Source organism: Anser anser (assembly GCF_964211835.1).
Source record: "Anser anser genome assembly, chromosome: W".
NCBI classification, from domain to species: Eukaryota; Metazoa; Chordata; class Aves; order Anseriformes; family Anatidae; genus Anser; species Anser anser.
This window is the reverse complement of record NC_139731.1, coordinates 11,006,546-11,019,104: the sequence shown is the minus strand read 5'-3', so window position 1 is coordinate 11,019,104 and position 12,559 is coordinate 11,006,546. Positions and strand designations below refer to the sequence as shown.

General features: G+C 42.9%; 1 protein-coding gene and 1 long non-coding RNA gene across 3 annotated transcripts in view; one reads left to right on the top strand and one right to left on the bottom strand.

Annotated features, from left to right (window-relative positions):
* LOC310888764 (CUGBP Elav-like family member 4) overlaps positions 1 to 11,271 on the bottom strand; it is an 815,597-nt gene extending 804,326 nt beyond the window's left edge. For both annotated transcript variants that reach the window (XM_083815832.1, XM_083815833.1), the window contains exon 1: positions 10,808 to 11,271. In XM_083815832.1, coding sequence (XP_083671958.1) covers positions 10,808 to 11,087 — 280 coding nt within the window. In that variant the 5' untranslated portion in view covers positions 11,088 to 11,271. The remainder of the gene's footprint in view (positions 1 to 10,807) is intronic.
* LOC310888770 lies at positions 206 to 5,450 on the top strand. Its single transcript, XR_014576149.1, has 3 exons — positions 206 to 786; positions 2,978 to 3,136; positions 3,240 to 5,450. It is a non-coding gene; the product is annotated as an uncharacterized lncRNA (long non-coding RNA).
* Positions 11,272 to 12,559: the final 1,288 nt, after the last annotated feature.

Here is a 12,559-nt window from a genome sequence, read left to right as displayed (position 1 = left end):
GTATATCTTTATAAAAGAAGGTGAAAAATTGCATCCTCATCCATGTATTATTGAAGATGGAATAGGATCAAATAAATCACTTTTAAAAGCAATTAAATGCTCACAAAAGAAAAACACTCACTCTGTAAACTGAGAGAAGAAATAACAAAATGCAAACCATCTTGAAACTACCGTATGACAACTGGAACGAGACACTTGAAGCTGAATGGTATGGCAGGACTGAACTGGCATACTTAAGACAGCCTATAGCTGAAGAGGGAGCAGTTAGGAAATTCAGAAGCAAGCCAGTCTGTATCTCTGGATTTATAGGAGGAACAACCTTATGGCAATCACACTGCATGTTATCAGTAGCTCCTGCCCCAACGAGCAGCACCTTGAAGGGCCCATAACTTAGGGCCCAACGCAAACCCTGCTGCAGGTGAGGTGGGGGTTTCCTGGAGACTTCAACAGGTTTCAGAGCAGGTCACTATCTGCTCTGAAAAGTCCTTTCCCATCAGTTATAGATTGTGCATATCATGGAATATCTATTACTTACACCCTTTTCTTTACACAATTTTTAAATGCCACTAAAAGTGTGAAAAATAAAACAAATAGAGCACTTTCACTGCACTGTTGCATTGAAAGAAGAGCTCCCTGGGATCGGTCCTGCTCAGTCCTGGAGTTTCTCCAGGCCTCTGGCTTCTCTGCAGCTGCCAGGCACAGATCTGATCCTGGAGCAGGAGGTGTCCTGACTCTGCATGGGTCTGGTGAGACACGGCACAAGAAACGGAGCCCTGCCTGGAAGGGGTAAGAAAACAGTTTTCTCTGGGTTAGCTTTCAAAGAGTTGCCAGCCAATTCAAGCTACTCAGCAAAGGTGTCCACCTCTCTCTCTCTCTTTCATGCACCATTTCAAAGAAGTGCATCATTACCTTACTATATTATTAGAATCAATCAATATTATTAATATTACATGTGGGCAATTCTGTAAATTCTTCATAGTTCTTCTCCCTGTCTGTTAACAGCAGGTACATTATACAGTCTCTGGTTAGATTGGTCAACCAGGTATCGATAGTTTTAATAAGCAATATCTGTATTGTTACCTTTGCTCGCAGAACTGAATCTCTCCTATAGGGCTGACAGATTCCTTAAAGAAGTATTGATAAGCTCATTACCGTATTGCTACATTTAATTTTAGGTGTGATTTTCACTCACCCTGAAGCATCTAGTAACCTAATACTTTTTTTTTTTTTTCCTACTACAGCATTGGCCCTTTTACAATTGATCAAATAGTGAATTAGAGCATTATAGAGAGGAAAAATAATCAGGGGATTTCTACAAGCACACTGATATATCTTTTGATTTTTTGACAACCTTCATCCCTCTGGATCCTAGGAAGGAAGCACTGTTTTATAGGGATATTATTAGGCTGATGCTGCTTTATACATCTACCTGCAAGAAGCTACCAAATCCAACAAAGATATTTGTGTGCGTTTGCAGTGAGTGATGCATATTATGTGATGCGAATATATCCTTAGGGACTGAAAAGGAGAGGAACTATGTGCAAATGTAAGTCTGCCCTTTCGATACATGTGTGCATACACAGTCTCTATGTATTATGTACACAGGCATTTGAATTAGAAACAAGGCAAATATGCAGTCAGATCTCATCAGACCAACTCTGTCTGCAAAGCTCCATTTTCGTTCTGTTTGAAGAAGCTTCATGTCCAGAGTTATCTGCCCCAGCACACTGGGAAGCCAGCTGGGTTGCCTCTAAAATATTTTGGAGACTCAGACACAATGTACAAATAAACCAGACATGGATTAGTTAAGTGTGACTGTGTCATTAAATTAGTATAATGAACAAACAGCTATGTATCATATTAAACTCCGCATATAATTCCAGGAATAACCTGTTAAGTCACCTGCCACTTTCATGCAAGAATACGATCTCTATACTGTCTTTTAGAAAGGAATTATTTAGAGACATATGTCAGCCTGAATGTATATAATGTATATACATCTATACCGAATGCATGTTTTCATTAATATGCACATGTTGGTTGCATGCGCGTGTGATACAAAAACGTGGCAGACACATTTGTATGTCTGCATGCGCAACTTTCATGCAAGAGTTCATTCTCAGCAACCCCTTTAATGCAAACTATGGCTCATTATATTTTCCAGAGTTAAATCAGGAAATTACAGATCTCAATAAGGGAAAAGGGGAAAGAATACCCTGTGTTACAAACTCTGCCTGTACTGCACCTTGGTCTCTCAGACCATAAGCAAGTTTCCAGTGGCAAAATACTTTGACAGACCTAGGAGCGAAGGCACCTCTTGCTGGCAAATACACATCTCTGGAGGCATCAACATCACCAACAAAGCCATCTATGAAATAGTTAATGTTAAACAATGACTGTCTGTGTTCAACAAAGGAGGGAGAAATAAACAGATAAGGGTGAGGTAGATTGAAATCTGCATGCCTCATTGGCTGAGCTGTCGGATATTTCTAATGCATCTGAAGGGTTTGTTACTAAGATCCTGTTAAGTCTCTTTAAACCTTTGATCTGTAGCCAGTCTTAACAAAGGTGACAATTAATTAAAGGAGAATGCATTGCAATAAAGTTACATCATGGTCAGTTTATATATACTGTCCAAAGCTGGTTCACAGAAGTCACTGTCAATTAAAGTCTTCTTGGAGTCCAGTTCATTATCAATTTTTCCCTCTTGCCTTGATCAATATTTTTGGCTGCTTCTGCTTGACAAACTTAACACGATGTCTGTATCTACATGTCTTGCCATTCATTTACATGGAATAGATGGCCGTATATAATTTATTTTTAGCCACTACGTATGGTCTGGCATTTATTTGAGAGGTTTGTCATCCATCTTTATTTTAAGGAGTGACAATAATAACCCCTCTCTTCCTTCGAGGGGATGTCAGGCGGATATAATAAATGCACATTAAAAGCTGCATTCACCTGTGTGTGTTTTCAGGCCATGGATCACAGTGACAAAAGCAAACAAATGCAACATCTGTGGTGACACCCTGACTTCAGCCCACCCCAAGCGATGCAGCACAGAGAGAGTGATGCAAGAGATCCTGCAATCCCCAAAATGCGACGATGCATCTCCAAGAGTTACAGAGGGAGAGAGGTGCTTATAATAAATACCCCAGCTCAGTCATGGGAGCGGCAGTGGAAGAAAAGCTATAGCTTTCCCTTGCCATGGTTATTATTTTTCTCTCTTTCTGCTGCAGATTTTAATGCATAAGGATCAGCCTGCCATGACAAGCCCCAGCAACATTCATACGGGCATCGGTGGAGCAGTTAAGTGAGTGAGAAATGGGGCAGGGGTCGGACTTCTGTCAGTTCCTCAGCTTCGTTTAAGTTTTAGTTTCACTTGCTGAAGGAAAGCTAAGTTCAGGGACAAGCCAGCAAGCACAGAAGCTGGTCTCATTAGCTGCAAGTGTGGTTTGCTACGTAAATCCACAATCCTGAATTTTAACAGGAAGGGGAAGCATTCAGTTGGCAAATGTGAACCAACTGATGTGATGGCAAAGCTCTTATGGACTTCTGCCCAGCCACCAGTCAAGGGGCCTCCACTCCCTACTGAAAGAAGATGCTGGGATTAATGAAACACCATCCTTGTTGTTAACGCCAGGATTCGGCTTAGCTCACTTAACACCTCACCTGCTTAGTGTGAACTCTTACAGGACACAAACCTGACGGCGCGTGCTGGAGGGGTCATATTGAGCTCTGCAGCCTCCTGCTGTCACAGTTTTATTGTAAAGCTATAGCCAATGCTGACACGAGTCTTTGGGCATCAGATGCTTTTTGCACTGTTTTAAATGCAGGTACCTGTCCCACCAGCCTCGATCATCTCCCCCACTTTTTCTCCCTTGGAGCCATTACCGCCTGTCACATAAACTCACCTGGGTTTACACTTGATTGACGGGAGGGACGGTAACAGCTCCTTTAGTGTCGTTCTGGTCTGTCAGGTCAGTGCGGCTGGTATGCATGCGCACAGGGTATGCATGATAAAAAACACCCTGACATCTTCCTGAAAAATGTGGCTGCATATTTCCAGCTCTGAAGGCTAGGAGAGGCCCTCCTCGGCCATCTGGCCCCTTCTGCCCCTCGCTCTTCACTCCGAGCATTGGAAGTCCTATGCACGCCCTCCTTGACGGGTACAATCCACTTTCCTATTGAGCACAAGACGCTTTCCGCAATCTTGCTCACTCTTTACCCAGGCAAAATTTCCAGAGAGTCTCTGACAACTTCCTTCAAAAAACTATTCCATCAGCTGCCTGGCTTTTGTTATACTATGCAATTTGAATCCTCTGCTAAAGAAAGTCCTGTCTGTGGCACTGGCTGCTGGCAGAAGCAGGATAGAGGACCAGATGAACCACGTTTTTCATCCAAGGTGACAAGGATCCTCAAATTTTCCCCCTACTTTAGTGCTGACATTCCCGTTCTCTTCTGGATGAACACAGGAAAAAATAATATAATAAAATAAATCAAAAGCACACTGTCCCCCTTTTCTGTTTTTATTCTTAAGAAATTAGTAAATTCCTGATTCACCATTTAATTAAAACACTGTTTTGGCCAAGTAAATACTATGAGATTTGGTAGTTGTCGCTATTATATTTTTTTTCAGAAGAAAAAAAAGAAGTACTTTTTTTTTTCCTCCCCTAAAATGTCCAAAGGCACCAGTATATGTAGATATTGAGGGACAGAAGTAACCTTAATCTATAAATGTGTTGGAAGTATAAGTCTAACCTGGAGAAAGTTAAGAGAAGAAACAAAAGCTCCAGAACCATGAACTGTAATTTCTTTCTTTCCTCCACATTCTGTAACTTCAAAGCAAATACATTCTTGTAAGGACGATTAGTTGATATGGTGGTGGGGCTAGCTGAAGAACAGCTTTCAGTGCAAAACTTAACAGCCAAGCGAGAGATCCCAGAAAATTGGAGTTTGTACTGGAAATGCTGACACAACCGTAACAATAGCATCATAACTGGCTTCAGCTGCTGTTAGAAACCAGAATCCATGTAAAGACCCCTGAAAAAAGAGTTAACACATAGCCTTCTAATTTATGAAGCAATCTGGGCTATCTGTTTCACATTATCAAATATACATACATGCTCATCTGTACAGGAGATTATAATGTACAAGGGGTTGCTTTTTTTCTTTCTTCCATCAAGCTATCCAATTGCATTTTGATTGTTTTAAGGGGTTGTTCTTTAAACCTAAGGCATAAAGCCTCCTCTGTTTTATTCCAGTTTATCCGTGCATTTACCTCCCTAAAACTTGTTTGGTTTACTACCATACTAAATGGTGTATGTATGTATTACACCATCCTAGTGGGACCGCAATAGTGGATTTTGGGGAGGTTTTGGGAGTTTTGTGCTTTCCCCTCTCTAAATTGTACTGGGTCGGGCTGGGATGTTAACTTTCCCTGCAGCAGCCCATACAGTGCTGTGCTCTGCACTCGTAGCTAAAACAGCAATGGTATCACACCAGTGTTGTGTCTGCTGCTGAGCAGTGCTGGCACAGCATCAGGACTCTCTCTAACCCCCCTAGGGGTGGGCAAAGATGTGAGAAAAGAAACATCACCAGGGCAGCTGACCTAAACCAACCAAAGGGATATTCCATACCATATGATGTCACACTCAGCAATAAAAGGTGGAAAAAGGAGGAAGAGGGGAGGGGTGGGATCTCGTTGTGAAAACATCTGTCCTCCTCCCGAACACCAGCTACATGCGTTGAGGCCCTGCTTCAAGGACGTGGTCAAGCATCGCTCCTTTGTGGGAAGTAGAGAGTAGTTTCTTTCCTCTGCACTTCCACATAGCCTTTACTTGTTTTGTTTAGTTTTCCCTTTCCCCCTCCCTTTTCCCCTTTCCTTTTTCCCCTTTAGTTAAATTGTTAATTGTTTAGTTAAATTGTTTAATTAATAGTAATCTCTCCTTAATAATTATTTCTTTTTTCCTTTAATTAAATCATCCTTATCTCAACCCATGAGTTGTTCTTTCCTTTACTTCTTCCCCTCCTCATCTAAGGAGGGGGAGTGAGAGAGTGGTTGTGGTGTTCAGCTGCCTAGTCTGGTAAAACCACCACAGGGTTGAAAGAAGGTTGTAGCACTCACATCCATGAAAGACTCTTGCTTTCTCACTGCACGCTGTCTCCACTCTTTAAGTGCACTCACCCGCGTATGTTTCAGTAAATCTCAGTTAAGTGTGGAATGCTGATTTCTTCTGACTTACTAAATAGAATATTATGGAGACCTGTGTGTTTTAAATTAAAACACATTCCAGGCCTTGGGTACAAGCATGCTTCGATAGAAAAGGCTGTTTAAACCTATGGGGACAGTCCTATATTTAGATTACATTAATTCATAAATATTATACTAAATACCACTTAAATTGGCCTTAAATGACTTCAAAGATAATCATAGAATATCCTGAGTTGGAAGGGACCCTTAAGGATCATCAAGTCCAACTCTTGATACTGCACAGGTCTACCCAAAAGTTCAGACCATGTGACTAAGTGCACAGTCCAATCTCTTCTTAAATTCAGACAGGCTCGGTGCAGTGACCACTTCCCTGGGGAGCCTGTTCCAGTGTGCAACCACCCTCTCTGTGAAGAACCCTCTCCTGATGTCGAGCCTAAATTTCCCCTGCCTCAGCTTAACCCCGTTCCCGCGGGTCCTGTCACTGGTGTTAATGGAGAAAAGGTCTCCTGCCTCTCCACACCCCCTTACGAGGAAGTTGTAGACTGTGATGAGGTCTCCCCTCAGCCTCCTCTTCTCCAGGCTGAACAGGCCCAGTGACCTCAGCCGTTCCTCCTATGTCTTCCCCTCCAGGCCTTTCACCATCTTCGTAGCCCTAATGCATTATAATAGGGCTGTACTGAGAGCACTAACCTTTATGTCTCCCAGTAACTCAGCCTTTAAGCATACTCCACTGCTAGATAAGAAGGGGGGAAGTTATGAATGAATGGCTTGCTAAATTGTTCGAGTGTGATTAGTTAAGTCCGTGCGTGTGCGCATGTGTGAGTGCGTAGGTGGGTCAGCTCAGCCCTGGTAGATCTCTACCCAATAATCTCAGCACACAGCCTCTTCCCAACCCTAGAGCAAAGTGCCACAGCAGGAGTGCGTTCCTGCCCCATGTGGAGAAAAGCAAGGAAGGGGGAATCTGTAGCAGCGATGCTTGTGCCACAAAATCTTGTTTTCTCAGAGATCTGGCAATCCTTTCCCACCTTCCCTCACATGCTGCTTCCTCCGTAACTTCTTCTCTTATCATGTGTCTGCAAGACAGTTGTACTCCCCTGCCTCTTCCCTGGTATCTGGCCTGGCATCAGCCAGGGCTGCTGGTGAAAGAATCTAGGACTTCACTCTCCCTTTTGATAGTTGTGTGGTTTTTTTTTTGGCAAGAAGGGATAGTAATGTACTTTATCTTCAGGTTCTTAATTTTCAATTTCCTCCTGATATACAGAAGCACCACAGTAGGATCTCTTCATAATATTTTGAATCATACACATACTATGCTCTCATTTCAGTGGATTTACACCTGAAATGACTCTGATTGCTACGTTTTTACTCTAAGCTAATTCCTCTCTCTTCCCTCCCCCCAGCACAAACCCACCTTCTCCCCCTCCGCACCCAAGATTTGTTCTTCATACACTTAAATAAACTACAGCCCACTATTAACCCTTCAAGGTGTACCACTGCCACAGCTTCATCCACTGGATTAGGAATAAAATAAACTGAGAGTGATGGATCAATTAATGTATAAGCATTACGTATCACTTATGGAAAGCATCTTGGGGTTTCATATTGCCATCCTACCCCTGAGAGCCAAGTTGGACTATTTTTATGCAATTCTTCATCTATGCCTCCAAGCAAAGCCAAAATAAGGAGATCTGAGTGAATACTATGCTTCACATGGCTGAATTTAGAGAAAAGAGAGAGAAAACAGATTAAAAATGAAATGAAACGAAACAAAACGAAACGAAATGAAACGAAATGAAATGAAATGAAATGAAATGAAATGAAATGAAATGAAATAAAAAAGCCAAACACAATCCTCATCCTTCAAAGCCCCATCATGCTTTTTGACTTAGTAATTAATCACTACTGGCAAGAAAGTAATTTTTTTCCAGGTAGCCAGAGGCACATTTTTATCAGGATTAGCTAATAAATCAGCAGCATCGCTAGAAAGGAGTTCAAACTCTTCTCGGATGTACTAAATAAAACCAGTCTCTGAAACGCTGGCAACTCAGTGTCTATTGAAGCTTCACTCAAACGCTAGGCTGCGATACAACAATCATCATGATCATTTTTCCTTCCATAGTCCAGAACTTCTATGAGATTAAAAATGACTGTTTCTTTCAAGATGAACTCATGCAATTTGGTTTGATGAGGTGACAAGATTCCCCACCTGTCTTTTTTCCTAGGTTGCAGCTTTAAAACAGAAATGAAATGAAGGGAAATGAAGTTAGTATCTTGCTTAATTCAGGAATATGTGTTAAACACATCCAAGCAAGATAAATGATCCCTCTCTCTCTCTCTCTCTCTCCCTCCCTTCCTTCCTAAGTTTGTCTCTATGAATACAGGCATACAGTAAAAGCAAAACTGAAATGCAAGACAAAGGATTCCCATTTATGAAATAGAAATTAAAGTTAGCGCATAGATTGATTAATTACAGATTTACAGTAGAACAAAGCAAAAGAATAAAATCTCATCAACAAATCAAAATACCCCTCTACCCCCCCAAAAAAATCCTTTACCTAGACATTAACTCAGACATTTCCTCTATACTGTGTTGAGTAATTCTCTTCAGTGGAGCTTTTACTGTTGTTATTTTTATTTTATGGAAACCCTAGATAATTTTTGCAAACACATGCGCGTACACACGGGCTCACTGCCTACTCTCACTATGCCTCATCTATTAGACAAAACCTTCCAGGACCTTTCCTTCCCTGTGCTTCTTACTATTGTTTTTATTGTTATTATTAATAATTATTCTAGTGTGGATGTCATGTTTAAATGATGCCCGTCAGACCTTGATGTGGTTTCTAAGAAGCTAGTCTGAAAGGAAAGCAATGTTCGTAAGGGATACACTGATCATTGTAAATATGAGAAGGGTGTTTGGAGCGACCTGCAAGAAAGGAAGGAAGCAATACCCTATAACTTGGACTGAATCCCCAGTCCCCGAGCCCTGAATGTTTTCTCTAGCCTGTGCAATACTGGTATTTGCACTGTCAGGGTATATTTTCATTCGCATTTCCTGAAGGTGGAGGAGAGGAGGGGAGTGAGTGGGAAAGGGGAAAAGATGCCTCCTAAACATGCCATTAAGTTTAAGATTTACAACTCACCATGGCAGCTGGAAAGCTGGGAAGCCACTAATGCCATTCCCAGTGACTCTCCCTACCAGGAGTGAACCAGGCTGGAGTAGACATTGCTACTGAACCTCTCCTGTAACAGACGCAACTTCCACTCCCCCCGTGCCCCCCTGCACAACCCTTTTTTTCATGCACTAGATCTGGAGTCACACCCTGCTTACTTCTGATTAGATCTTTTCTTTCTTTCTTTCTTTCTTTCTTTCTTTCTTTCTTTCTTTCTTTCTTTCTTTCTTTCTTTCTTTCTTTTTCTTTCTTTCTTTCTTTTTTTGCTCCTGGGTCTCTCCTGCTCCTAAGCTGGGCTACCATGCAAATTATCTTCAACTTCCTCCTTGTGAGTCCTACTTTCTTACCCGGGTATCTGAGCATCTCTCCCCCCCCCCCCCCCCCCCCCCATACCCTCCCCCACCCCCAAAAGGTAGCATCCTCTAATCTGAAATGCACCTCCAGAGAGACTAAGCAGGGAAAGGAAAGGAGTGGGCAAAGCCGGAGCAAGCAAGGCATTGCACGGGGACCACGTCTCTACTGCCTTGAAAGAAAACCCAAAAAGTTCCCAGGGTGGACTTCGGGCACATTAAAGTAGTGCTGGGAATATGCCTGCTCGGAGACTTCTCCCTTCTGGAATTGAGCTGCAACCCATCCCTCCTGTCTTGCTCTCTCCAACACATCCACATTTTGTGATTTCATACTCCCCCCCTGCTTGAGATGGGCTTTTTTATTGTTGTTTATATCTCTGTTCCTACGCTGAACAAAACCAAAATGAATCCCCCCCCAGCACCCCCCACCCCTTGAGTAAATCAGTCTTCTCTGCCTGTGGTTTTGGAGCAGGCTACAAATAAGAATCCTAACAGCAGCAAAAAATGAAAAAATAAAATAAAATAAAATAAAATAAAATAAAATAAAATAAAATAAAATAAAATAAAGATGCGAAGGTGCCGGTGCTTGATTCACAACAGTTGTAAAATAGGGGCTTCCCGGCTCGGCGCAAACACACGGACAGACACACGGACACACACACAGCCCTGGGTGGAAAATGTGTGGCTCCCAAAGATAAATAAAGAAATCCTCTTAATCTTTTTCAGCACCACCAATGTGTGGATAGCTGCTGCCAGCCCTGCCGCCCTCCCCTGCTCTCGCCTGGACTCTCCGGCTTTCGCAAGTGGCTTCATCTTGCCCTGCCAAAAAAGGGGGGAAAGAGGGAAAAATAGTTCTAAATAACCCAAACGGAGCTGACCCCCTTCTCTGCCTCTCTCTCTTCGCTTTCCAAGAGGGTCTATTATTTCTTTCCCTGCCGCCTCCGCCCCCAGCCAGCCGAAAATGCAATAAAATGAAATCGAAAGGAAAGAGATAAAGAGAGAGCCAGAGAGGGAGCGAGAGCCTGCCTTCCTCTTCCGATCTCTCCGGGAAAGTTCAGGAGGTAACTCACCTTTGTGCATGCCAGTGAACCTGTCCTTCAGCACCGTCAGTTCATAGATTTTCCCGAACTCCTCGAAGAGCGGTTTGAGGTCTTTCTCGTCCAGGTTACGGGGGATCTGCCCAATAAAGAGCTTAATGGCATCGTGGTCCTTCATTGGGATGGTGGATGGGTTTCCAGGACTATGGTTTAATCCGTTCATATGCCCGTTGGTGCTGGGGTTGCTGTGATTGCTACTCAGGCTGGTATTATCTGGTTGTCCGTTTGCTAACGTGGCCATCTTTATATACATAGAGAAAATCTTTCCTTTTTTTCCCCCTCTTCTTTTCTCTCTCCCTCCTTCTCCCTCCCTCTCCCTCTCGCTTGCTCTCCCTCTCCCTCTTTCTCACACACACACACACACACACACACACACTCACACACACACACTCCTCCCTCTCCCTCTCCCTCTCCCTCTCCCTCTCTCTCTCTCTCTCTCTCTCTCTCTGGGTCTGATCTGATTTTTTTTTTTTTTTTACATTGAAGATCTGTGTCCTTTCCGTTTAAACAGGCTGGATCGGTTCAAATTCCCAGCCAGACTGGGGGGGGGGGGGGTGGTGGTGGTGAGTGTGCGGATGTGTGTGTGTGTGCGGGGAAGGGAGGCTGGGGGCGGGGGGCTGCTGCTGCCTCTGCTCGACCCGAGCCCCCTCCTCCCCGCCGAGCACCCCCTGTCTGCCTGCCCGGGAGAAGCTCAATGGTAGCTTCCAACACAGCCCCTGGCTATAAATAGCACTAGGCGCATGGCTCTTTGAGAGACAGTCGATTTCTATTGTGCCAAGTGAGCAAAGGGGAACGGTTGCATTTTTAGGACCGGTGATGATGATTGTTTTTTCTTCCTTTTCCTTTGCTAGCCCTCCGATCAATCGCTGTCGTTATAATTTCAGTGATCATCGGGAAATCTGCCTTTTATTTGAGAGGGGGAAAAAAAAAACACAAACCAAAGGTGTTCTGACTTCTTCCTATTATGATGATGTCTCTTATTTATTGTTTACTCATTATGATTTTGCGATTATATATAATAAAAGCAGTTGAGATACGGACAAATCCTCTGGCTCGGAGGTTGCTGTTGCTGTTGTTGTGGTTGTGATGTTACAAGCTCTCTTTACTATATCTATTCTTGTTGCATCTAAAATAAAAAAGCATGCTCTTTAAGCTCTTCCTTTTTTTTTTTTTTTTTAAATTATACTGCCGATGATGACATCAAGCTAGGAAAGGCGCAAACTGTATTATTGTAGGTCTTTGGAGGGAGAGAAAAAATATCAAGATGACTATTGTTAATTTTTGTGTTGCCGATATTTATTTTACGTGCAGTCAGTGCGGGCGTTATCTCCTGTGCTAGCTACGTGTGTGTGTTTTTGTGTGTGTGTATTGGAAAGGGATTGATTAGATAAGGTTTTCTTGCCCGTCTTTCAAGCCATCAGGATATTCTGTCTCTCTCTGATGGAAACATAAATCGTATTTTGTAGTCATCAGGGATCAGGAGTTGCTTGTCTGAACAATGCTCTCTAGAGAAAGTGTACTGTATGGTGGAAATGAAATCAGCTTTCCTTTCATAGCATCTGGGGGTGGGGAAGGCAGGGAGGCTCGAATTAAGGACACAGCTCCCCCTTGTCCCCCAAATAATAATAACAGTAATCCGGACAGCAACCAAATAAGGCGCTGCGTGAGCTCAGTGCAATTTCCCTGCTTTTTTTTTTTTTTTTTCCCTTTTTCCTACCCCCAGCT